At 37.6% G+C, this 27,937-nt stretch overlaps 1 protein-coding gene across 1 annotated transcript in view; it reads left to right on the top strand.

Annotated features, from left to right (window-relative positions):
* The window catches only part of APBB1IP (amyloid beta precursor protein binding family B member 1 interacting protein), a 103,794-nt gene that overhangs the window by 23,108 nt on the left and 52,749 nt on the right, over positions 1–27,937 (top strand). Inside the window, exons 2-3 of the mRNA XM_028114137.2 lie at positions 20,504–20,575; positions 25,341–25,428. Of these exons, the coding sequence (XP_027969938.2) occupies positions 20,504–20,575; positions 25,341–25,428 (160 nt within the window). The remainder of the gene's footprint in view (positions 1–20,503; positions 20,576–25,340; positions 25,429–27,937) is intronic.

The following is a 27,937-nucleotide window of genomic DNA, read 5'->3' as shown; positions in this document are numbered from 1 at the left end:
AGATCAGAGAAAATCTCCAGAAAGAATGACAAAATAAGTAATAAAATGGCAATAAATACATATCTATCAATAATTACTTTGAATGTAAATGAACTAAATGCTCCAAGCAAAAGACATAGGGTAAAAAAATGGTAATGGTCAGAATGGGTAAAAAAAAAAAAAAAAAAAGACCTACAAGAGATTCATTTTAGACCTAAAGATACCTGCAGATTGAAGGTGAAGGGTTGGAGAAACATTTATCTTGCAGATGGTTGTCAAAAGAAAGTCAGAGGGGACACCTGGGTGACTCAGCCATTAGGCGCCTGCCTTCAGCTCGGGTCATGATCCCAGGGTCCTGGGGTCGAGCCCCGCATTAGGCTCCCTGCTCGGGGGGAAGCCCGCTTTTCCCTCTCCCACTCCCCCTGCTTGTGTTCCTGTTCTTGCTCTCTCTCTCTCTCTGTCAAATAAATAAATAAAATCTTAAAAAAAAAAAAAGAAAGAAAGTCAGAGTAGCAATACTTATATCAGACAAACTAGACTTTGTTTTTCTTTTATTGTTTTTATCCTGCTTTGGCATCAGGGTAGTACTGGCCTCGTGGAATGATTTTGAATGTGTTCCCTCCATTCCATTATTTGTAAGATTTTCATAACAATTGTCATTAATTATTTTTTTTAATGTTTGGTAGAATTCACCAATGAAACCATGTGGTCTTGGGCTTTTGCGTGCTGGGAGATTTTTGATTCCTAATTCAACTTTCATTCTTGTTATTGGTCTAAGAAGATTTCCTCTATTTGTGGGCTTCAATTCATGATTCAATCATGATAACTTGTATATTTTTAGGATTTATCTGGTCTTTTTGTCTAAGTTATCTGATTTATTAGTATATAATTATTTATAGTAATCTGTTACCACACTATGTATTTCTGTGGTTATCTGTTGTATTGTTTTCTCTTCCATTTCTCATTTTAGTTTTCAAGTCTTCTCTTTTTTTTCTTAGTTTTTTCTTAGTTTATTTTTTTTTTGAAAAACTGGTCATTACTTTCAATGTTATGTTACTGTTTATTCTGGTCTCTATTTTATTTATTGGTGATTTTTCTTTGTTATTTCCTTCCTCTAAGTTCAGCTTAGTTTCTTCTTTTTCTAGTTCCTTGTGGTGTAATGTTAAGTTGTTTATTTGAAATTTTTTTCTTAACACAGGCATTTATAGCATAAATTTCACTCTAACATCTGCTTTTGCTCCATCCCATAGGTTTTGAAATATTGTGTTTTCTTTTTCTTTTGTTTTGAGACATATTTTGATTTACTATTTGGTTTTGTATTTGGCCCATTGCTTGTGCAGTAATGTGTTACTTATTTTTTACATATTAAATATTTAATATTTTAAGTAAATAAATGAATTTTTATTGCCACTAGCCACGGCTTGTTGTCTACAGCACCTTTCTCTCTTCAACAGCAGACTTGAATAGTTGTAATAGAGACCATATGACCTGCAAAACCTCAAATATTTACCATCTGGCCCTTTATAGAAAAGGTTTGTCAGGTCCTGCCATAAAATATCTATAAATTTGAAATATTTATTTTGACCTTGTATTGTCTCAGACCACCAGAACAGACAAATAGTAGCAATAATGATGAGAATTTTCAACTTGTATCTGACTTTAATAGAAACAGTTTCTGTGTTTTACAGTTAGAATAATGGTTGCCAGGGGTGCCTGGTTGGCTCAAGTCAGTTAAGCATCTAACTCTTGATCTCAGCTCAGGTCTTGATCTCAGGGTTGTGAGTTCAAGCCCATGTTAGGCTCCATGCCCAGCATGGAGCCTACTTTAAAAAGGAAAAAGAAAGATCAATGGTTGCCATTGGTTTCTGGTAGATACCCTTATAAATTAAGGAAAGTACCAACTATTTCAACCTTGCTAAGAGGTTTTAATCAGGAACACATATTGGATTTTACCAGCTACCTGTTCACCATGCATTAAGATGATCATATGTTCTATCATTTAATATTTAAGTTAGTGAATTACTTTAATACATTTCCAACTGATGAGCTGTTCTTGCATTCCTGGTTATTATGCATTATTCTTTTAATATGTTTCTGGAATCGATTTTCTAAACTTTTATTTGGGATTTTTGCATCTATGTTTGTAAGTAATATTTGTTTTCTTATTTTTTGATTGCTTTTTTAATAGCAACCTATTGTAGTTGCTATATTATCTTAAAATTCTCTGAAGGCATCAGTTGAAATTTTTTAAAAATTTCTCTTCCATTTCTCTAATGAGCTCTGTCTCCTCAGGGGTCAGTGTTCTGGTTTTTAGTCTTGAGACTCCCATGCCCTTGCTTTTCCTCAAATATTTCATGACCCTTGGTTGTTGATTCATAATTTTAATGAAAGGACTAGAATAATATAGGAAAATGGTATGGATTTACTTGGCAGCTGTTACAGCCCTGTTTTTTTGGCTAGAAAGCTGACTGTAGGGTTTTTTCTATAAATGAATGTGGGGATTAATAGGCAGCTTTTCCCTTTTGTTTGGATAACAGTGAGACATAAGTTCCAGCCCTCCTTGAATGCTGTTTACTGAGGCCAGCAAATCTTTGTGCTGGAGGTGGAGCACATGAGAGTTCTTAGTGCATTTCATTGAATGTGAACATTTCTCTTCCCACTCCCTTCTGATTGATTGGTTGATTGATTGAATTGTCAGCTGGTTGGATTGGAATCTGCCTGTGTGTCATGCAACTCCCAATTTTCAAGGCACTGCTCTACTTGTCTTGGGTAGCTTAATACTCAGGTTAGGAACCAATGAGACACTTTTCCCATGTTATTTAAGGCAGAGATTCTTGCTGATTTTAGACTGGGGCAATTGTGACAGTTCATATTTCCAACTGTGACACAGAAATTAAATGGCCCATAGCACCCAGTCCTTTAAATAATTACCCCTCCAGTTGGGGGGGTGCCTCTGGATTCCTTCCTTGCTGACCCTAAGCTTGGGTGTTTTCCTTGGCTCTATCTTAAGCAGCCCTCCTCTAGACTCATATTGAACTGCTGTTTCCCTAGCTCTCATTGTTCAGTCTATATAGTCCCTTCTTCTTAACATCTTCCAGAAATTCCTCAAAATTTTTAGTATGGTGGTGCCATTCTGACTTGCTTTTCAGACTGTTACATAGTCATTTCCTTAGAATTTTAGTAGAAAGTGTATATTCACTGCCCACTATTTGGAACCAGAAGTTGTCATTTTATTTTATTTTATCATAAACCTGAGCTTAAAGGATGGATAGGATAACTATATTTATCCCTTGTGCCTCTTTGCACTTGAACCCTTCCCTTCATCTCCTAGCCCCAACAACCTGCTTTCAGTCACTATAGCTATTTCTTTTCTAGAGTTTCATATAAATGGAATTATACAGTATGTACTATTTATGTTTGGCTTTTCTCATTTAGCCTAATATTTTTGAGATTCATCCATGTTGTTCTGTATATTACTATTTTTCCTTTTTTTATTGATAGTAGGATTCTGTGACATGAAATTACTGCAATTTGTTTATTCACTCACCAGTTTTTGGTTTTATGAATAATGCTGTTATGAACATTTAAACACATTTCTGAGTGAGCATGTATTTTCACTTTGCTTGTGTAAATACCTTAAAGTGGAATTGCTAAGCTGAGTGGTAAATGTATGTTTAATTTTATATGGTACTGTATGGTACTGCCATATTGTTTTTCAAAGCGGCTATACCATTTTGCATTTCTGCTAGCAAGATATGAGATTTCCAGTTGCTCTACAACCTCATCAACACTTGGCATTGCTGGTCTTTTTTTTGAGCTATAACTGACATATAGTTTTATATTAGTTTCAGGTATACAACATAATGATTCCATATTTGTTTATATTGTGACATGATCACCATAGTTCTAGTTGACATCTGTTATCATGCATAGTTATAAAATTTTTTCTTGTGATGAGAACTTTTAAGATCTACTCTCTTAGTAACTTTCAAATATAGAATACAGTATTATTAACTATAGTTACCATGCTGGACATTACACACCCGTGACTTATTTATAACTAGATTTCTACCTTTTGACCCCTTCACCCACTTTGCCCACCCCCCACCCCTGTCTCTGGCAACCACCAATCTGTTCTCTGTATCTATAAGCATGGGTTTTTGTGTTATTTTTTTTTTAATTCTACATATAAGTGAGATCATTCTGTATTTGTCTTTCTCTGTCTGTGCATTTTAAATTTATCTACCTACATACAAGCACCACTGTGTGCCAGTTACTGTGCTGGGGCCTGACTATGCTAATTTAACTCTCAAAGCAATTTGATGAATTAGGTTTTCTAACTCCCATTTTACAGATGAAAAATCTGGAGTTCAACAGGTTAAGTTGCTCAAAGTCATGCAGTAGTTAGGACTGAATTCAGGTTTGACTCATCCAGTAACACATTCACACCTAATAAATTTTCTGATGATAGAACAGGGCCCCAATATATACCATTTGAATGATGATCAAGGATAATTCCAAGTTCCATATTCACTGTTTTTATTTTCTTGATACATGAATTAAATAGAGAACTGGCTTAGTGGTCTAACCAAAACTGACAGAGAACTCTGGAGCATTCTGTGTTTTCATGTACATTATTTTCATTCTTTATTTGTGTTTTCTCACAACTGTAAGAGAAAATTTTAAAATCCTGTAGCTATAGACTGGGTGTGATCCCATGTAGACTGTGGAGAAAAATATAATTAAATTAAAAGGTTCTCATTTGCCATATATAAAAATAATACCCATAGGAAATTGTGTGTAAATAGCCTTCACAAAGAAATTGAAGAAACGCTCATAGAGCCATTAAATATTTTCATATATCCACAGAACTGATAGGTGTCCTGCTTCGTTTCATAAATCTGCTCAGATCTTAACTAGTTTGCTGTTTGTGATGCTCTGTAGTTAGGTTAATTCTATCTAGTTGGCTTATTCAAGAACACAAATTCCTGTATTTTTCATGACAAACATCTCATAATTATGGCAAAATAAATTAAATCAAATTATTAATGCTGACATTGTTATGGATTGTATATTGTAATTATATAATCATTAATTGTAATTAATAATAAGTTGATCTTTGTACCTCCTGATGAGTAGGTATGATTAAATTCTCCCTAGAAAAAGCATTAACTTTAAAAAAATTTTTTTAATGGCATAATTGTATCATTGTCAATATTTAATTTGCCATTTCCTAGTTACCATCTTTGGGTGGGTGCAGACTAACATTTTGGCATTTCTATGCATTGAATTTTGTCAGAAACTAGTCATTTGCCACATGTGTGCCCCTGTATTGATACCTGTCTTTTCAGAGCTTCCATTCCTTCACATGCAAGTAAGGATAACATATTTTGCAGAGAAAAAAAAAAAATATATATATATACACATATAGAACAGTAGAAAGGATAAGAGGTGTAGCGTATAAAACATAGTATAGGGGCACCTAGGTGATGCAGTCCATTAAGCGTCAGACTCTTGGTTTCAGCTCAGGTTGGGATCTCAAGGTCATGATCTCAGGGTCGTGAGATCGAGCCCTGCGTTGGGTTCTGCCCTCAGCACGGAGTCTGCCTGAGATTCTCTCTCCCTCTTCCTCTGCCCCTCCCCACTGCGCGCACGCTCTCTCTCTCTTTCTCTCTAAAATAAATACATAAATCTTGAAGAAAAAAACGTAGTATAGTGCTTGACACATGGAAGGTGCTCTGAAATCCTGCGCATTATGATTACTTGTCGTACTTATGTACTGTTGCATAATTCAGACAGGTCACAGCAGGGCTAGCTTGTCTCAGCTCCATGAGGTCTATGACCTCAACTGGGAAGACTTGAACATCTGGGGGTGACCCAAACAGCTGAACACTGGGGTCCCCTGGAAGGTTTGTCACTCACCTGCCTGGCCTGGGATTGGTGATGAGAGTCCTCCTGTGGCCCCTCCAGGTGGCTCAAGCTTCTCACAGCGTGGCAGCTGGGCTCCTAGATGGAATGTCTAGAGGGAGTTCTGAGACGCCCAGGGGGATGGCTTTTAATGGCCTACCCTCCAAAAACACGAAGTGTCACTTACGCTGCATTTATCAAAGCGATCATGAGCCTGCTCAAATTCAGGGGAAGGAGACATAGATTCCACATCTCAATGGAAGAAGCCTCAAAGAACTGGAAGCATGTTTAAAACAACCATCATCATCATCATCATTATACTGTGAATATGCTTCTCGTATATGAGTAAAGAAAGGAAGTGCTTCACAATCTATAGGAATTGACTATTTGCTTCAAGAGCTTATCCAGATACCCAAGACAGGAACATTCACTGACCTTGATTCCCCAATACCTAACATTAAACACTAGATTCTTTTTCATTTTGTACCTTCAAACAATAAAAAGATGTGATAATTTCTAATGCATTTTTTACACTGAGATGATACAGGGTATGCAAAATGCCTTCTTTCCTTGTGTTTGGTGTGAAACACAAGCCATTTGTGTCTTGGCTAAAAGTTTTGCTTCTCATAATCTCTTTACATTATTTGCTTATGGAGTTTGCCATCTACTTATGGAGCAGTGGCTCTCAAACTTTAGTGTACAATAAAATCACAAGGACAGCTTGTTAAAAAGATTATTTGCCCCCACCGCCGGAGTTACTGATTCAGTAATTTTGGAGTGGGGCCCAAGAATTCGCAGTTCTTAGTGTCTGGGTGTGCAGCTGCTGCTGGTCTGAGGACCCACACTTTGAGAACCACTGTTGAGGAGGAAATGCTGAACCAAATCCACAGATCAGCTTTGGCCTCACTAGATTATTCAAATCTATCAACCTGCCGTGTGCTTTCAAGCGTCTGGTAATGTTCTTAATAAGATATATGTACTATCTAAATGATGACAATAGGACATTTAATATGTATCAGGCATTTGGTAAGCCCTTTGCACACATTAATCCTCATAAAACCCAGTGCAATATTCCCATATTATAGGTTTAGACACTGTAGGTATTTAAGGTGTCCCAACATCACACCACAGTAAGTGCAGAGCAGAACACAAGTCTTTGAGAATCCAACTTGTGTGCTCATGCTCTTAGCTGCTACATGTCCTTCCCTCTCACTGTCAAGAACAACTCACCCCAAAAGAACTAATGTTCTCTCCTCTCTGACCCCATATTATTCTATCCATGTCTTTTTATATTATTGTTACGTGCTGTTAAATTATTTGCATGTCTGTCATCCTGTTTAGATTGTGAACTTCATTCATTGGACATATATTCAGGGTATGGATCCTAGCACTTACCATGGGGTCTGACAGAGTTTGCATTCCATAAATGCTTCTTGATCTAATGAATGAATTTATAAGTGAGAAATCCTGGTATAAAACCGCTACCTATCATTGTGTAAGTAAGTGAGCTCATGTGAAAATAAACAATAGCTTTGCGAATATGTTTGTGTGTCCTCGGTTTCTCTAGGGCATACTAACCTAAGGGAACAATTGGGAAATGGTGGTTATTACAGTAACTGAGGAATAGCCCCTGCTCCAGCCACCCTAGATGGTGTCTCCGTACCCCCACCTTGTAAGGCTTTTCCAGGCTCATTCCTGGAGTCCTCAGCAGGGCTCATGGGAGCCCTTGGACGTGGCTGTACTGAGACAGGGAATGTAATCATTCCTGCTGCACCATCTATGATGCTGTCTTTGCAGGCTACGTGTTCTTCCTGGGGCCGCTTTGCTTTCCCCCTTCCTGAAGCAGCAGGACTGCCTTCCACTTTCAACCTCTGTGCAGTTGGGGTGGCCTCAGCTGTTACTCTGGGCAGTTCCAGCATACTCCACAAAACAGAGACCTGTGTTCTCGGTTTCCATTAAGGTCTCAAAAGATGCAGTCCTTTTGTTTTTTCAACTCTCTCCCTTTTTCAACTCCCGACCTCCCCGCCCCTGCCGGTTGCAACCAAGACCATCCAAGGCCATGTGTGGTTTCTCTGGTGGGAAGGGATGGGGCAAGAGTGAGGACCCTGGTCCGGAGACAGTTGACTAACAATGCTCTGTGCTGTCATCACCATCCTCCTCTCCAGAGCCACGATCAGAGTGTCTGACCTCAGCCTGTGTCCTCGCACATCGAGCTTCCAGGCTTACGGGAGGCTGAAAGATGGCTGTGGTTCCGACTGCTTAATAGTATGAGGACCTCCACTTCCTGAGCACTTCCATCCAAGCCAGGCCTGTTCTATGCGTTTTACATGCATTAGTTTATAGAATTCTCACTTTGACCCCCCGAGGTAGCTTTTTTCACGCCTTTTTTCACAGATAAGAAAACTAACACACTGAAATTATAATGTAACTTGGCCAAGGTTACACAGCAGTAAGTGCTGAGTCTTGAACCCAGGCATCCTGGTTCTAGACTCCAGTCTTGTTCCTGGGGGAGGGTCTTGTCTGCCCACTGCAGTTCAGTGGTTCCCCAGCCTGAGGCCTGGCTAGATGGGCTCACTTATTATGGAGGGGGATAAATGCACACAAAACAGAAGCCCCCACACACCGCACCCTAGCTACCTATGGAAGGTCGTTTAGGACAAAAATACTGGATGATTTTTGTTTTATTTAACAAATAAATTTGTTGAATCATCTCAAATGTGGGGGAGTAAAGATTCAGTTCCTTTCTTTAAAATAGAGTGAAAAGTATTGTCAGTAGCATCTTTGAAGAAGAAGAGAGAAATTTTACTAAGAGACTCAGGAAAAGAATTAAAACTGGGTTGTCACTGAAAAAAATCTCAAATGTACCTTAGATTTTTCCGATGTAGATTTTTTCCATGGCATGTATCACCCTAATAGGTTTTGCACACACCAGCAGAGATGGCTGCAAATAGTTCCAAACAGAGAGAAATAAACAGCACAGTGGGACACATACTGTTTGAGCTCATTAATGCAGAGTTTACCACACTTGACCCTTATCGTTACCAAGAGCCCCAATCTTTGGGGGTTGCTAGTGACAGGTGCAGAATATTGACCACGATGCAGCAACAGAAAATTGCTCACCCCACAGAAAGTCAAGAATTGGTTGATATTTCCAGTGTTATCCTTAAGCCGTGCTGCATATAATTTTTCTGCAAATGCAAACATCTGGCTCCTAGCATCATATCTTGAAAAGAAGAGCAAACCATAAACTTCCAACAATAGAGACTTGATTAGATGATGGTGCAGCACATCCATGTGAAAGATGCTCAGAGCCACGAAAGTGACTTTGGAAGAATTCTAAACGACAGAGAAGAAAGCATGTATAATTGCTGTGGCCCCAGAAAAGTTGTCTGTGTTGTTATCTCAGTTTCCCACTCATTTCTGAAAGCCCTCTATTGGCTCCCACCCTCAGCGCTCCCAAGATAACCAGGGACTTTCATGCATTTAAGCCAAAGGTCATTTTCCATTTCTCATCTTGAGAACATTCAACATGACTGCCATATTTCATTGATTAATTCATTAATACTTTCTTTTTTGGAGGTGGGAGGATGCTGCATTAAATGTTTAGAAAGATTTTAAGATCTAAGAGCACAAAGTGAATCATAGAATTACATAATATTTCTTGTTAGTATTACAAATAAAATGGAGCCTTCACTTCACAAATTGAGACTCTAAAGATGTTAAGATGTGCAAAGCATGTCAGGACACCCAGCCGTTCACTACCCAAGTCCATACACTCTTGTTCCTTAAAACCATTAGAGTTCACAGTATAATTTTTAGGCTTATCAAAGAAAGTTGTGAATTTTTCTATATTTCTTACTTGGCTAAATACAATGATTTATTTTTCTTTATTATCTTAAGCACTATTGGAAGTTAAATAACTTCTCTTGAATTCTAATAGAAGCTTTTGATAGGTAGGCATTTGGTACCTAAAGGGCAGTCCTTGGCGATGCATAACCTGCCATTTCAATCTCTTTTCACTTTGAAAATTACAACCTGAAAGCTTTGGCAATGAATCGTATAAACAGCTCATCCCGATAATAAGATGAAAATATCTAGAACTTTTTATTTATAAGTGAAAAAGAGGTAAAAAAAAAAAAAGTGGGTGATTGGTATACATTCTTAGGATATAAGGATATAAAACTTTAACAGACACTACATAACCTAGTAAGTATTACGTTTAAGATTTAAGGTAACTTCATCATGATGTAATCCACACTATAGAGTTCTACTTCTCTGTGTGTGTTTGAATGTGTGTCATCTCTAGGCAGATGCGTTGTGTGAGTCCGAGTGTATTTTCTACCTATGTTTCTGTGTCATCTTGGGCCCATCACTCAGATTCCTGAGCACAGGCTCCTCATCTGTGAAAATGGGAGAAATATGGATCCCCACATGGTTTTTGTGGGAATTAGATGATCAACATACAGCAGTTCACAAGATAGATTCTTTACTTTTACATTGTCTTTGCCAGTCTCTACATTTTATTATCCACTCTTCTTTCTTGTTTTGTTTTGTTTTGTTTTGCCTTGCTTTTTTAAACTCAGGTCTGTCTGACTTTAAAGCTTGGTTCTTTTTCTCTCCAGCTTTTCATTTCGAAAAACTTCAAAACTTCGACAGCAAAAAAAAAAAAAAAAAAAAGCAAGAATAGCGTAACGGACATCCATATTCCCTTTACTCATATTCACTAATTATTTACATTTTACTGTATTTCTTCTCTTTATTTTTTTCACTGTTTATCTCTTAAGAACAAAGAGCTCTTACGCAGTCACATTACAATTATCACATTCAGGAAATTTAATGGACTTAATGCATTTTCTTTTTTTTTTTAATATTTTATTTATTTATTTGACATAGAGAGAGAGACAGAGTGAGCACAAGCAGGGGGAGTGGCAGGCAGAGGGAGAAGCAGTCTCCCCACAGAGAAGGGGGAGTCCAATGCGGGACTCAATCCCGGGACTCCGGGATCATGACCTGAGCCGAAGGCAGTGGCTTAACCAACTGAGCCACCCAGGCGCCCATGCATTTTCTGATGTATAGTCCATATTCAAATTTTCCAAATTATTCCTATATCTTCTTTTATTTAAAGAATCCAAAACAGTCACTTTGTTGTTTTGCAGAATGTCCCTGAATTTGGATTTGTCTGATTGATTCCTCTTGACTAGACTCAGGCTAAACATTCTGGCAGCAGCATTATGGTGATGCCATGTCCTCAGTGCATCACATCAGGGACAGTGGTCTCTGGTTGTCTCATCAATGATGATCCTAAGTTTGATCATTTGGTTAAAGTTGGGTCCACCAGATTTCTACATTTAAAGGTGTAGCCTTTGAAAGAGCTAAGTAACATTTATGTTACTTACTGTCCTGTTTCTAAGTTAAGTATTTTGGGATCTTACTCAGCCATCTCACCTACCCTGGAGCTTGACTTAGCAGAGTAGGGAGTTACTCTGAGTCAATATCATTCCCTACCCATCTTTCATCCATCCATGTCAACATCCACCATTTATTCTTGCCATCCACTAAGGTGGTTGTAGAATCATTTTCCTTTTTTAATCTGTCTTTCCCTAGCTTCATTTCTTCTCTACTGCTGTCCCTTAAAACATTCATTTATTCAGCAGATACTACTGAAGGTCTTCCATGACCAAAGCAGGCACTAGAAATATAAAGGTGAACCATGCCCTCATGAAGCCTAAAGGAATATATTACATTTTAATCTTTAAAAACTTTTTATTCATCCACTCACTGAACAGATACTCACTATCATGTATCTACATTGCCCTGCTTGCTAGAATCTAGCAGTAAGCAAAAACAATCAAATCCCTGACCTCATGTAGCTTACATTCTAGTTGGTAAGTGCAAAGAGAATATAAGCAGGGAAAATGGGAGTTGTAGGAAAGAGTTGATTTTGAAATAGGGAAGGCCTCAGTAATGAGGGAACATGCAAGCAAAGACCTAACGGCAGTGAAGAGCAAGCCACTCAAGTAAGCAGGGAACAGGTCTTCCAGACAGAGAAAAGCATGTGCAAATACATGCTTACAGTGTTCAAGGAACAGCTGTAGGCTGGTGTGAGCAGAGTTAAAGGAGATAAAATCAGAGAGACGGGGCGGGGCAGTGCTAAGTACTAGTTGAATGTGTGAAGTAAGAGAGAAGTTTGGGTTGGAGATACACTTTGGAATGGGCAGCATGTATATGGAATTTAAAGCCTAAGGCAGCATGATGTCTCCTAGGGAGTGGATGTAGATAGAGGCCAGGAGAAAAACTACATCAGGGAGAAGAGCAGAATCAATGGAGGAAGCTCAAATGAGAGGCCAGCGAGGTAGGCAGGGACAGTTCCAGGATCTCTGGGGCCTAAATATACAGCTGGACGGAGACTCTCTTTAAAACAATAGAATACAAAATTATGAATAAAAAGTTAAGAACTGAAGAAAATATTTATTTAGAGAAAGGAAATCTCAACAAATTACCAGTTTTTTAAAAGCCCATGCCACACACATCACAAAATACAAAAAGTAACACTTACTTTTTTTATTTCTAATTACTTGCCTGATACAATTTTTTCCTACATTTTGGCTGCATATTCTTCGATCACCTCTCTCTATGAGGATGAATTTGAAACACAATATTCTATAGAGGTAACAGATAATTTAGTCTTTCCTCCAGCATGGTTGCTCAAAATTAATTTTATTATTGATAGTTTAGAAAAAGTTTATTTCAGTCTTACAGCTCTCTGTGGTAAGGCCTCATCTGTAACTTCCTCTGTGGTTTCTTCCTCTGGCAGTGTGTCTTGCCCAGGAGAAAGACCTCAGAGAACTGAGGTATTTTCTCTCACTAGTTGTGGCATGGCACCCCATGGCTCCCAATGGCCCAGGAAGCAGCTATTCCTGCTCAGCCAGGACCATATAGCCATCAGTTCTTGCTACCTCCCAACTGCTCGGCTGGTCCTGGGGACGATGTAGGGTGGCCATGAAGCCTAGGTTGAGGTGACCTCATGCAAGGAGCAGAGCAGAACAGTGTCTCCTTCAGATCTTCTTCTTGGAATAGAAGGTAGATTCCACAGTCCATGAGATCTACTATGGATCCAACTCTTGCTAGAGTCCAGGTGGAGTAGAGGTAGTGCTGGAAGCCCACTGGCCCCATCTAAGCCCTGGAACTACCAGGATCATCTCTCAGCATGAGAACAATGTTCCACACTGCTGCTGGGGTGCTAGAAGAGAAATGCGGTCTTAGAAAGGACTTACAAAGGAGGAGCCCTGAAGCGTAGGCTTTATTATCTTCAAATCAATTGGCCTCTACTAGGAGGCAAAGCAGGAAGGAGAGCTTTTATGGAAGCCAAGTGAATAAAGTATTTCTGAGAGAGTGATCAATGAATGGTGATAAATGTTGTTTAAGATGCTAAGAATCCATCACTGGATTTGGCAACATGAAAGTCATTGAATGTTGACACACAGTTGGGTTACATGGGGGAACTAAAGTCCAACTGGGGTATGTCTTGGTCAAGGTTGGGCTGCTATAACAAAAATATCAACTGGGTGGCTCACACAACAAACATTTTTTTCCTCACAGTTCTGAAAACTGGAAGGTCCAAGATAAAGGCACCAGCAGATCTGGTGTCTGGGGAGAGCCCTCTTGCTTTTTTGCACATGGCCATCTTCTTGTATCCTCACATGGCAGAGGGCAGAGAGAGGGAACAATCTCTCTTGTATCTTTTCTTATAAGGTAACTGATCTCAACATGAAGGCTCCACCGTCATGACCTAATTACCTCCCAAAATCTCCACCTCCAAATACCATCACCTTGGGGATTAGATTTTAACATATAAATTTGGGGGACACACAAACATTCAGCCATGGCAAGATAGATTGAGGAGAAAATAGAGATGAGTAGAAGATGGTGAATATAGATAAATATTCACAGGAGTTTTCTGTATGAAAATTAATGTCCCTAGTTTTAACTTACAAGTGAGTGAACAATATATTTTCTATTTTCATCTCTTAAAAGAAAACCCTAAATTACGTTGTCGTTTAGTTCAATGTCACAGTGGATCCCAAATACAAACGCAGCTCCCCATTCCTGATATGGATGCTCAAAATAGAATTAAAAGGCAATTTGAGAAAATCTCGAGATTTTAAAATTCACTTTTCAGCTGATGTATATCCAAGTGAAAATAGTCTACCGCCTGTCTCCCCAAGATACAGAAAAGCCATCTGGACAGATGGAAGTGAGAATATTGAGTTCATATGAGTTTTATTTCCCTGCGTTACATGCTGTTTACTTCTTAGTCCTGTTGAACATTTTTGGGTCTCTCAGCCATCTCACTTTTCACCTACTCCAGGACTTGACCTAGCATAATGCTGCACTCTGCCCTGCTCCACCCTGCATTCACTCAAAAGCAAAGCAGTTTGGAAGTACATACATTTAAAAATCATACCTTAAAAAAAAATACGGTAGCCCATCTCATCTTCTGTGTATGTGTCTGACTCTACACTGTGACAAATTCTAAGGCTTTTGAAAGCACATCCATAGTGGTTTTTATTTTTTACTTATTTATTTTTTTTAAAGATTTTATTTATTTGACAGAGAGATAGCGAGAGCAGGAACAGAAGCAGGGGGAGTGGGAGAGGGAGAAGCAGGCTTCCCATGGAGCAGGGAGCCCGATGTGGGACTCGATCCCAGGACCCTGGGATCATGACCTGAGCCGAAGGCAGATACTTAATGACTGAGCCCCCCAGCCGCCCCTCCATAGTGGTTTTTAAATTACTGAAATAAACCATGTCATTTCATGACCCCTTTTTCAGATACAGATGTGTTTTTTTCCATCTAACTCTTGCCGTCACAATATTGCTTACCAAAGAACCCTATTGTCTTGACTGTTCCTTTTGCGTGACCATACATATGCATATCCCTAACGTTCTTTGTGAGTGATTGTTCTGTTTGGTCTGTATTGTTCATGTGATCATAGTGATTATCCTACTAACTTAATAACTGTTAGCTTATTTCTTAAAATTTTCACTTATCTCAGGTGTACTAAAAAGCCTGTTAAGTTGGCCCAAGAGATTTCATCTTAGTTCTTTGTTGAGTATTATTTGATTTATGTGTAAGTTTAGAGATGCTTCTGTTTCCTGTTTTATGTTACACAGAAGCTTCAGCTACTCCCCACCCCCAAACATTGCAAGAACCTTTAACCACGTGCTGTGTTGTTCTGTGAGCCACTTCCTCTTGATAAGTGCTTTCATTGCATTTTGCAAAAAAAAAAAAAAAAACTACAGTGAAGGAATCAGGTAGAATTCAATATTGTGAGTTATTTTCCAATCATACTGTCCTAGTTCCCACCAGCATTTGTGATCTTCTGGATTCTACACTCCATATCCCGTGCTAAGTGTGATCCCCATAATGAACAGATTTTTTTTTTTTTTTTAATTTTCACTTCTTTGGTTTCTGTAGTTGTAATGCGTGGGCTGATTTTTTTTTTACTTGAAAAAAATGAACATTGCCTGCTATTTTTTTAATTTAAAAATAATGAAAATACCAAAGCAAATTCAGATTGACAGAGCCTCAAATATTTCAGTCTTTTTTCTTATGAATTCTACTTATACTTAGGCTCTGGCAATCTAGCTATAGACTCAAAACATTGCTTACCTGCCCTGAGAAATACAGATAGAATAAAGTTAAAAAGTTACAGTCTCAATGCAAAGATCCAAACTTTTTTTAAAATGTCTTCAAAATAAAAAGACATACAGTATGTAGATAAAGTCTAGGTATTTAATCCTTGACACACTGATGAAGAGAAATACAGTTGTGGTAACTTTTTCCAGAGGTTTGTTAACAGTGTCTGAGATCAATAAATATTTGTTGACTGACTCAAATTGTGTGGCCTTGGGCAAGTTACTTAAACTCTAGGTGTCTTAGTTTCCTCATCTGTGAAATGGGGAAAATAAAAATGTCCATCAAGGGTGGTTGTGAATGGAATATTATGCAGCCATCAAAAAGAATGAAATCTTGCCATTTGCAGTGACATGGATGGAACTGGAGGGTATTATGCTGAGCGAAATAAGTCAGTCAGAGAAAGACATGTATCATATGACCTCACTGATATGAGAAATTCTTAATCTCAGGAAACAATTGGAGGGTTGCTGGAGTGGTGGGGGGTGGGAGGGATGGGGTGACTGGGTGATAGACATTGGGGAGGGTATGTGCTATGGTGAGCACTGTGAAGTGTGCAAGACTGTTGAATCACAGATCTGTACCTCTGAAAGAAATAATACATTATATGTTAAAAAAGAAGAAGAAGAAGAAGAAGATAGCAGGAGGGGAAGAATGAAGGGGGGGAAATCAGAAGGGGAGACGAACCATGAGAGACTATGGACTCTGAAAAACAAACTGAGGGTTCTAGAGGGGAGGGGGATGGGGGGATGGGTTAGCCTGGTGATGGGTATTAAAGAGGGCACATTCTGCATGGAGCACTGGGTGTTATACGCAAACGATGAATCTGGAACACTACATAAAAAACTAATGATGTAATGTATGGGGATTAACATAATAAAAAAAAGGGTGGTTGTGAGGATGGATCTCATCAGTCAGGACACGAACAATTCATGGCACAGAGTGAGAACGCCTAACGGTGTGTTAATAGTTATTTTATTATTATCAGGCAGATGATGAAATGGGGAGATTCCCCTCTCTCTCTCTCAACCCACAGCCATGCACAGAACAGAGAGAGAGGTAGCATCTGTTCTGGTGGAATTTTGAAGACCAATTCTAACTTGTCTGAACTTAACTGACTGATTCATTTTAATGATGTCATTTTTTTATACACCCCTTGTTATTTTATTATTTTAATTTTACTAAGTGATATTCTTCATTCTGTTATTGGTACCAGTACCTCAATTCATGTAAAGATTATGCATAACTAAAAGCTGAAAAGATGAGCCTTGCAAAACATTCAAATTAGACCATCCACAAATTTATACCTTAATCTGGTGCTACAAGAAAGCAGGCATTTGACAAAAGCTCCTTATAAAAATGTTTATAACACAAGGTTCTTCATTGTATTGATGTTGACTGCCACGTCTAGGCCATAGGAGGTAGATTAATAGAGAGTTTCTATGTGGCCTGAGCCTGCACTTTACCTCACTTCTTTCCATTAAGCTGGGACGTTATTTAGTCTCTCTGGACTTCCAACAAAGCATTTTTAAACACAAAGATGAACGAGATCTGATCCTTACTTAATAACAGCTCCCAGTCTGGAAAGAGGTTTAAACACGGTAACAAAAAAGAGCATGATTCACTATGGTAAATGCTATTACTAGTGCTTATGCCAAGGACCATATGCTATTTGTTTCAATGTCACAACAATCCTGTGAATTATATATTATTCCTCTCATTTTACAGACAAGGAAACAAACCTAAGGAGGTGAAATACCTTCTCAAGTTTGTTATTGGGGCCAGGATTTACTGATATGGCTACCAAGAGCAATGGACAGTAAATCTCTCTACAAGCTATGAAGATACCATTGAAGTGTTGACATCAGAGCTGGATTTTGAATAATAAATAGGATTTTATGAAGGATAGGTGGATAGGGAAGCATATTACAAAGACATAGAGAATTTTTTAAAGCCTCTTCAGACAATGTCAAGGGCTATTATCAAGGACTTTGAAAGACAGGCTGAGACCTGAACTCTTTCCACTTCATCATGATCACCACAGCATGTTTTTAAGCAAGAGAGTGACACATTCAAATTTGTATTTCAAATTCACTGTGATGGTGGTGAGGCTTGAGGGGGGATCCAGGAAGCTGCGTGTTGGCTGAGCTGATGAGGGGCAGAACCATGGCTTAACAGTGAGGATGAAAGAAGGGAGAGTTGCTCCACTGGAAAAACCAACAGGATTTTTTTGACTGTTAGATGGAAGAATGGGTGGAATCAGGGACTAGGCCAAGGTTTCTAAATCAGACTAATAAGTGAATGAATAATGACCATTAGCCAAGTTAGGGCATGTGGGAGGAGAACACACCAGAGTGGCAATAATGATAGACGTGCTCATAGTAGGCTGTTTTTAGACAAGCTACTCTGACAGATAAAATAAGGTCCTGATCTAGGTCCAAAATTATGGCTGGAATTGCTAATCCATTGTGTGGATAGATTTTTTAAATATGTACATTTGAATTTTAAATGACATTTATATACATGGAGAAAAGAAATTACTTGAGGATAAAAACTGAGGCTTAGAAATTTGAGCCTTAAGGAAATACTGAGCATTATGGCAAATTCCATTGCCATTCAGACAATCTTTCTAAGGCAGAATTTCAGTCTGGATATGCAGCCTCAATCACCCACCCCTCTCCTAGCCACTCCCTCCCCTCCAGACCAAAAAAAAAAAAAATCTATCTGATAAAGTATTTTTCCAGTTTTTCCTAATCAACTGTTTGTTGTTCTTCCCAAGACCCAAAAGGAACTCAGAAATTACGTACACATAAAAAGATGTTAATTCCACCCAATCATGATGTGCACATTGCTTGTTTTGCAATCCATTGCTCGACTAAGGCAGCTCCACCCTTGCTCTTTTGGACCAAATAACATCTTGAGCTCTCAGGGCTGGGTGTTCTCCTTCTCTCTTTGGCTCTCTCTTTTTAATCTTGATTTTGACCTTTGGAGGACACCACACATACAAATAGACACAACCCTATTTTTTCATGCTTGAGCATGTGTATATGTGTATTTGTACACACTATATATATATCCCTGTAACTCCTGTTCTGTCCATTCCAAAAATAAGGTTCTCTTGTAGGGAGGATGAATATGTAAGATGATTGAATTTACAGATTAATCTAAATTTATGTTAATAAAGGCCCTTAACTCAAATATCTTACTGTTTTCCTCAAGGTTACAATTCTTTTACACTATGATTCATTCAGTAGCAGATTTACTTATGCCTGTAGATTCACAGCACAATTTTGATGTTGACTCCTTTTAATAATTCAATACCAACAGACTCTAGGAAAAGGGAATGAAAGGGCAGGGGGCAAGGTCTTACCAGATGAACACAAGAAGAGTTTACCAGAGGTCATGAGAATGCTGTTGGTTTTGAGTTATTTCCATCTTAGGTGTGTGATTCACTCTGGCATGTCCTTCGCCCGCTGTGTATCAGTGGTGTACAGGCTGAGAAACTAAGGTCTTCGAGCTCAACAGGTTTTTCTGACTCATCAGTGTCACATTTTTTTTCAAGACTTTATTCTTCATCATTTTAGTGTTTTTCCTAATTTAATGATTTAAGAGAAAGTTTAATGGCAGGGTTCTTATTATTATTAACATCATCTTTGGTTTCTGTGAGTTTTTTGGAACACTGGTTAGCACTTTCGAGGTCAGCGAATAAATTCATTTTTTTCACTCTGAATGGATTACTTTTCTCCTATGAAATATTTAAAATGTGTTAACACTAACACTCTTTTTAAAATTGAAATGCAATTTACATATCATGTTAGTTTCAGGTGTACAAGGGTAGTGATTTGACAATTATATACTTTAGGAAATGTTCACCAGGATACACTTACTCTTAACTTTCCCTGTTAATAATAATTCATCTGAAGGATTTCTTTTTTTGTCACATTGTACTGCGTAATATTCTAATGAAAATAAACTCACACAGGTATTTCTGGAATTTTATTGTTTATCCTGCTAGTTTCCTCTTATTAAAGTAATAAACGAATCATCCATGATGAGATTTTGAATACCAGATGAATTGTTTGAGGGACAGCGTGTGAAACCATGAGTATTTTGTTGACTTCAATACTTTTTCTCCATTTTGTAGGTTATTTAAAGAAGGGAGGGTATGACTCAGATGCTTTATAAGCAACTGGGAGGGAATAAAACCACGTGTGCGTGGATTCCCTCCCCAACCAGAGGCCGGACCTATCTGCAGCAGTCTTTCCTTCTCTGACTCTAACAAACACTAAGCCGAACAACCTACACAAAATGGGATCTTCCTTCTTTGTTATTCCATCTTCGCTCACTGATGCTATGTTTGCATCCTCCCTGACTCAGACTTTCACACAGAGACACCTGCAGTGTCTGCCTTAACTTGTCATGGACCTGAGTGCTTACCTCCTTACCTCGCATGGTCTGACCCTGAGCATTCACTGAATGGCTTCCTTGGATTCAAATACATGCCTCCCTGCCCATGTGCATGTTTACCTGATTCTTTCAGATGTGTCTGCTTCTTAAGAATGTGCTTGTCCCCCATGGTCTCATAGTCCTCTCTTGTTTTAACTGAAGTCTCCCTGTCCTTTCAGGCCAACCCAGTTTTGTAGCTACTCATTTTGTCCACCTGGCCCCATAGAGACTAGTTTAGTCTGAGAAATAGAGAAAATAGAGACAGTCCCTATGGTTTGGTTCAGTCTTGGACCAAGCAAATTGGAAAGAAGGCAGGCATGGAATTTCAGGCTGAAATGAACCTTTCTCTCCATAGCCTTCTCTTTTCAACTTACTTGCCCATGGACAGGGCTCTTGGGGAAAATAGAGGTGGGACAATTTTCCAGGACCAGGCTTTTATTAGACTGTTTATATCTTTTTTTTTTTCCTTTTTCAGATGGGTGAGTCAAATGAAGACATAGACCAAATGTTCAGCAATTTGCTGGGCGAGATGGATCTTCTGACCCAGGTAAATACCCCTTCTTAACTTTCAAATTAGTAAAAGCCGGGTTTACAGAATTTGACTTTAATATTATGAGAGAGAGCTCTCTTTAAAAAAACAATAACTGGAGATTGACAATACCCTATCTTCCTGTTGTAACTATAACAATGGTGGGGAATAAAACAAAGCTGTTTTCCTGATTGTACTGAGTTCAGTTAATTGAATGCATTGGTCACACATACATTCTATTATGGCAATTCCCGTGCTTATCATGTTCAAATATTTAGCCAATGAAGAAGTTTTCCCCAAGCAAACCCTCACAACCACCACTACTGAACAATTTCCCTTGCAGTTACTTTTATATAAAGACTAGCCAAGAAAATCACATGATCTTTAGTAAAGATTATTTACCAATCTTTGAGGAAATGCTACATTTTAAAAGATAAGTGGGAGTTATTGTGACTTCTGATTAGTCTGTAAGAACTTAGTCCTCTCAGGGTAGAATGAACACCACTCAGACAAGCTTCACATCTAGGAAAAAAGCCACTGACACCAGGACTAGATTAACTCAGATCATCCCATTGTCGGGCCGATTGGAGCCCAGGGGCTGCTGACCTGAGGACCACTGACCCAGGTTACAAAGTTAGGTGAGCTTTAGTGTGTCTTGTAGTGTTCTCATAAATGCTTCTTTGATTCAGAGCATAGTCAGCTCATAACTTTCTGCATAATATATTAAAATAAGAATAATCTGATATTCCTAAATAAGACAAGGATCTTAAAGTTTTCTATAAAATAATTGAAGAATACTCTGTGTTTTTAAAAAATATTTATTTCAGGAAAAATAAATCAATTTTAGTTAGCATCTGCTTTATAGTTCATGTAAAATTCAAGAAAGTTTAGACTGTGAAGGAAGAAACAAAATATAAGACCGTACGCTTAGATGAAAGGGATGCTGATTAACAGTGAGTGTAAGATGATCACCACATTCCTGCAGAGGAGGGTACTTCTTATGCCACCCATGAAAGGGAAGGGTTTGAGTGAATATCTGTGTTCTCCATCCATTCACTCACTTCTACTCCTGTTGGGAGAGTGACTGTTCTTTTTTTTTTTTTTAAGATTTATTTATTTGAGAGAGAAAGAGAGAGTTGGGGGGGAGGGGCAGAGGGCGAGAGAGAGAAACCCAAGCCGACTCCATGCTGAGTGTAGAGCCCAACACGGGACTCCATCCCACAACCCTGAGATCAGACCTGAAACAAAACCAAGAGTTAGGCGTTTAACCCACTGAGCCACCCAGACGCCCCCTGTGACTGTTCTGATTGGTCACAGTTTGGGGTTTTCATAGTTCCACAACTGAGTGTTGTTACTCTAACTCAAGAGTAGGAAGGGGACCCCTCATTGTGTCTTGGACCCCTGCCTGCCCTCAAGGCCCTAATGGTATTTGCTCTTTCTTTATTGTGCTCAAGTAGAGGTAGTCACAGGGTTTCCTTGGCTAATGCACTTCTCCCAACAGGTAGGCCTCAAGATTTCATGGTAAAGAAAAAGCGCCACGTTGTCCTTGAGTTTAAAAGCTCAGCTTCAATTCAGCCATTATCAAGTGCCCTTTGAGATTATTGAGTATTTTCTGAGCCATTAGAAAAGCTGTATTTTGATCTTCACTTGTGAATTTTGGGCATATTCTATTCCCTGAAGCTGCAGTGTGGTTGAAATGGTTGGATTAACCAGAGGCTTCCTAATTTCCCAAAACAAGCAAAATTAAAAGAAACTAAAATGTAATATCAAGCTTAGAGATAAGTTGAAAGAATAATACAATGAACTCCCATTTACTTTTCTCCCAGATTTCTCATTAATTGATGTATTGCTCCATTTGCATTATCATTCCCTACATCTGTCTCTTTGTCTCTGTCTCTCTCCATATATATATGTGTGTGTGTGTTATATGCATGTATGTGTATATGTGTGTACACATATATGTACATCATGCATATAGAAACTGTGTATGTGTATATATATGTATATCTATGCATAGAGAGACATAAAGGCTAGAAACCAATACATATATTAACTGGATTTTTTTGTGTGGAAAGGGAACCAAGCCATTTCCACTATTTATATGAGAAAGATTTAAATACACAAATATCCATGAAAATATGAAAAAGAAGAGACAATGCTACATTTAGACAGATTCATGACACAGAATTAGATCCAAATATATACAAGAATTTAAAATACGATAAAAGTGGCATTTTAAATAAGTAGGAAAAAGAGAACTATGAAATAAATTGTGTTGGGAGAATATCTGGAAAATCAAAAGCTGAATTTCTACCTCATACCTTATACCAAAATGAGTTCTGTGAGTCAAAGATCTAAATATATGAAATATATATATATAGAAGAAAACATGAGAAAAATGTTTATCCAATGTTAAGATGTGGGTAGCTTTCTTAAGCAAGATAGGACACCCAAAAGCCATGAAAGAAAGAAGGAAATATTTAAATATAAAAATTTTAAATATCTAACATGGCAAAAAGACAAATAAACTATGAGTTCATATTGATACCAAGAATAAACAAAAATAATAAAAACAAAACTACTTTATCTGTCATCATTGGAAATTGACAGAGCATTAACTTATTACTCTGAAAATTGATAAAGAACCAAGCATTTATCTTAGTCTTTTTATGGTCCCAAACTATTTTTCAGACTAAACAAATAATTGATGAGAGAAAGTTCTCCTTTATCTTTTTTAAGGTTTTATTTTTAAATAATCTCCACATCCAACGTGAGGCTCGAACTCACAACCCTGAGATCAAGAGTCACACACCCTACGGACCTAAGCCAGCCAGGGGCCTCAAGAAAGTTCTTCTTTATCATAGAATTCCAATTAAACATTGAAAAGTAGTGAAGAGTTAGAAAATCACCATTATTTAACATCTGATGAAATAAATTTTCAGAAGTTAGTGGGTACAGAGCAGTGTTCCCAATCTTTAGTCATTCACATTATCACCTTCATGATTTTTGCCGTGTTGCAACCCATCTGTCCTATTTTTTCTTAATATTTGTCTTTAATTGATTTTTAAAATTAAACTTTATCTCAAGTAAGTTAGATGTTTTAGCTTTTTTTTTTTGAGAATTTTTTTTTTTAAAGATTTCATTTATTTGACAGAGAGACACAGCAAGAGAGGGAACACAAGCAGGGGGAGTGGGAGAGGGAGAGGGAGAAGCAGGCTTCCCGCGGAGCAGGGAGCCCAAATCGGGGCTCGATGTTTTAGCTTAATTTTTTCACAAACATCCAAAGAGATACATTTTAATTGTTTGTGTGTCCGTGTATCACCTAAAATCACCAGACACGTGGAGAACGGGCTACATTCTTTACTTCACGTTGGGCTTTGAATGACCTTCCTATGATGAAGGGAGCTCCTTCTGGAAATCAGTCTCCCCTCTTTTTTCTCCCTCTCTACATTTTACTGGAAGCTTGTTTTATCACACATTTATGTATTAATATTTTGCTAGAGAATTACTTCTAGTTTCTTTGAATACCATAATAAATTATATCCTGAGCAAAGATTAATTGTGCCCTATTTGTGATGTTAGACTTCTTAGTCACAGCAAACGAACTCATTAATGAATTTCTTTGTACTTTCTCTCACTAAATTTTTTTTCTGGTATTTGCCCCCTAGTTCATCTGTCAGCCTCCCCTCTTCGCCACAGTTTTGCTGATTCTGTTTTTCAGATTGAATTCTGGGACTGCAGTCACTTTTCCCTACCTTTTATCTTTGATTCTAATTTGCTTGGATTAATTGTTTTAACTTCTTGATTAGTGGTCTTTTTTTTGTTTCTACTTATAATTGAGGATATCCCATTACTTTATTCTCAAACATATAATGATTCTTTTCCTTCAGAAATTTAAGACATGAACAAGAATATTATTTACCAAATCAAGTTAGCATCAAAGGATGCACTCACTGTCATGAAAATGTTCATGTTTTAGAGTGGGAGAAATCACGTCTCAAACTATAGACATAAAAGCATTTTGAAAGTTTAGATTGTATATGTAAAATAGCCTTTAAATCATATAGGAAGTCACTTTTTCAATTAAAAACCATTATTTACACAATTAATAACTTACTCTGTCTTAATTTCTTTCTAACAAGTTTTATTAGATAAGAGTAACTGTGTAACATTTTACTAATGGCAGATTCATCATGAAACAACTTTTATCTTCCAAGTGACTAGACATTCCTTTTCTTTGATGTCATCACTAAAGTCCTTATAGAATTGCATACAGTGTATGTGTCACAAATCACCATTACAGGAGATTTTTTTCTGTTATTTATAAAAATGAACTATCTCATGCTCATCATTCTTCGTTGACCTGGTTTTATTTCAAGATGTACCTTCTAGAACAATTTTTTTTAAAGATTTTATTTATTTATTTGACAGAGAGAGGGAACACAAGCAGGGGAGTGGGAGATGGAGAAGCAGGCTCTCCGCTGAGCAGGGAGCCCGATGCAGGGCTCAATCCCAGGACCCTGGGATCATGACCTGAGCCAAAGGCAGACACTTAACGACTGAGCCACCCAGATGCCCCTTGTAGAACAAATTTTAAGTTGTAATTTTGTGCAGGGGAAAAAAAAATCACATAAAACATTTTCGTGTAAGAATACAGTTCTTAAAGAACATCTTCAGAAGGAAAATGTGTAAACAATAAATGATTTTTGACTTAATAATTAAAATACACTGCAAACATGTTCGTATGGTGAATAACTTTGGGGGCGGGGATCTATTTTCACAGAGTTTAGGAGTTGACACTCTTCCTCCTCCGGACCCCAAACCACCCAGAGCTGAATTTAACTACAGTGTGGGTTTTAAAGACTTAAATGGTAAGCATAATAATTTCTTTTCTTAAGTAATTTGGGATGATAATGATGACTAAAATCTGTACAGAACTGATTTGAAAACAAAAATATAAGGAACCTGGACGTTTTAAAGTCCTGGATTTCAGACTGTGTTTTATGGTGTCTGGATTAAATTGGGGCCCAAGAAGGTATTTTTGCTTACAATGAGAGGGAATACTGTATCTTGCATTTATGTGAAGTATCAAAACTATTTTTTTAAGTAAAGGGAGTTTCTCCTTATTACTAAACCCTAAGAGCAATAAGATACAGTAGTGTAAAAAACTATTAATAAGGAAATATCCCTTCAAGAGTAATAATGAATTATCCATTTCAAAATGATTGATAATATATGAATGGATGCTTCAAAATATATTTTAATTGCTATATAATTAATATATAACATATTTGCTCTGACATTTTTTTATCCTCCCTGAGATGGTCACATTATTTTATTAACAAAAATCTCTCTTCTTATTTAGTGTGGAGACAATAGCCCATGTGCTATTCAAATTACAGTGAATCCTGAAGTAATTGCTTCCAAGTTAATGAGAATTCATTGCAACTCTTGAAAAAGATTTTCCAGAGACTGGCAGTACCCACCTAAAAAATGAAAAACAAAATATTAGAGAAGCCCAGTTACAGAAATCCAAAATTCCAAGTTTTATTTCTGTCACTCACTGGGTTTCTTTGCTTCTGTTATTTTCAATATTTTTTTTAATAAACCCTTAGGTGCCAGTGCCTGTATCTGGATAAATTATAATATATCTCTTCTGACTTCTTTTCCCACCTTCTTTTCTGTTTGCCATATAAATTTACTGTTCCTGTCAATCATTTCCGTCACGAATGATGGCAACACTCATGACATTTCAAAAAAGCAATACACTTTGGTAAAATGTATGAATTAATAAGTAACATATACTTGCACATATAAACAATGCAGATTTGCCTCATCACGCTCACAATGGCTGAGTTTTAAACAATTCAATTAAAATTAAGAATACTGCGATTATAGTCAACTCAGCTAATGCTTTCTAAGCACTCAGTACCTAGTATCCAAAAATTACTGAAAATGACAAACAAAGAAACCCAGCAATATATAAACATAGCAATGTTAAAGTACAGTAACAAAAAACTCATGTCCTTAAGGAGATAAGACGCATACCTGTGGCACGATTTGGGTCTGGGTCAAAACCATTAAAAAGTACTGATATGTACTGAAAAATAAATGTGTTGGAAATTAGAAAAGAAATAAGTGTTTTATTGTCTTCACTTAAAACATTGCTAAAATGAGTTAAAAATACTTTGCTCAAAGTCATCAGAGAGTTAGTGACAGACTTCTCAACAGAATCCATGTCATTCTTATTCCCCAATTCCATATTGCTCAATTCTATATAGATATAGTTAGAATTATGATTTGCTTTGGAAGTTGTTAATATGAGAATTATTATGGGAACTTTGTCCCTAAAATTTTTATAAAGGATTAAAATCATTTGCTTATATGGCAACAGTCACCATATAATTGCTAGCATTAGGAAATTGTGAATGAGCTCCATTTGTTCTGATGGAACAAATTTTCTCTGCAAAAATTTTAAGTTAATTTAATTTTATGAAGAAGTCATATGCAAGAATCGCTTAGAAGAAAATAAATCCTTTTTACTCAGATTGGAGATCCAGACTTTAGTCCAGGTGCTATACACTAGAACTATTAGCATGAGTACAATAGGCTACCTGGTATTTATTACAATGACGTTTGGCAATAAATTCTTTCACAAAGCCTCATGCCTGTTGCTGAGTAGGCTGCATTTCCTCATTCCAGTTCATCCTGCACACAGCAGGTAAATTCTCTTCCTCATGGGTCACTTCCATCCAGTCCATCTTGTGTTCATTACCTTTGCTATCCAGTGAATGCCTGATCACAAGAGCACTCCGCTAACACCATTCACTTGACCCCACGACTCATAGGCCTCACCATAGGTCAGCTTTCAGGATCACACGTCCGATCCAGTCACACATGGAAGAAATTCCAATGAGAACTGCCCTCCCTTACCCTCATTCTGAAAATCTATGTTTGCCCTTTTCCTAAAAGTTAACTCTCAGCTCACCATCTTCAAAGTCTTTACCACATAACCCCAGTTTTTAAAAAATTATTTACTTCAACCTCCTTAGTGCTTTATTTCCTGCTGTTTAGCATTAATTGTTCTTTCTTTGAATCTGAGAGTTTCCGTAGTTGGATGGTGTCCCTACAGAGGCTTTGTCTCTACCACAGGTCTTAAATCCTATTAAACCCCAGTTGGTTGAGACCTGCTTTCTTCCAAGTATATTTATCGGTGGTACTCTGTCTGTCTCCCTAAGGCCTGGGGAAAACTCCCCTTCAGTCTGTTTCTAACATCTCCCCTCCCCTACTTTTCTAAAACTCTCAGATCCTGCACCAGAATATATAAGAATTCCTACTTAGACAGCTAATCATGTGCTTGGATCTGACTTTATAGCTAAT

Source organism: Eumetopias jubatus, unplaced genomic scaffold, assembly GCF_037043125.1.
Source record: "Eumetopias jubatus isolate StellerSeaLion01/CBP00866 unplaced genomic scaffold, mEumJub1_p1.0 scaffold_8, whole genome shotgun sequence".
Lineage (NCBI taxonomy): Eukaryota > Metazoa > Chordata > Mammalia > Carnivora > Otariidae > Eumetopias > Eumetopias jubatus.
Note: the sequence above shows the minus strand (reverse complement) of the source record. Positions and strands in the feature narration are given on the sequence as shown.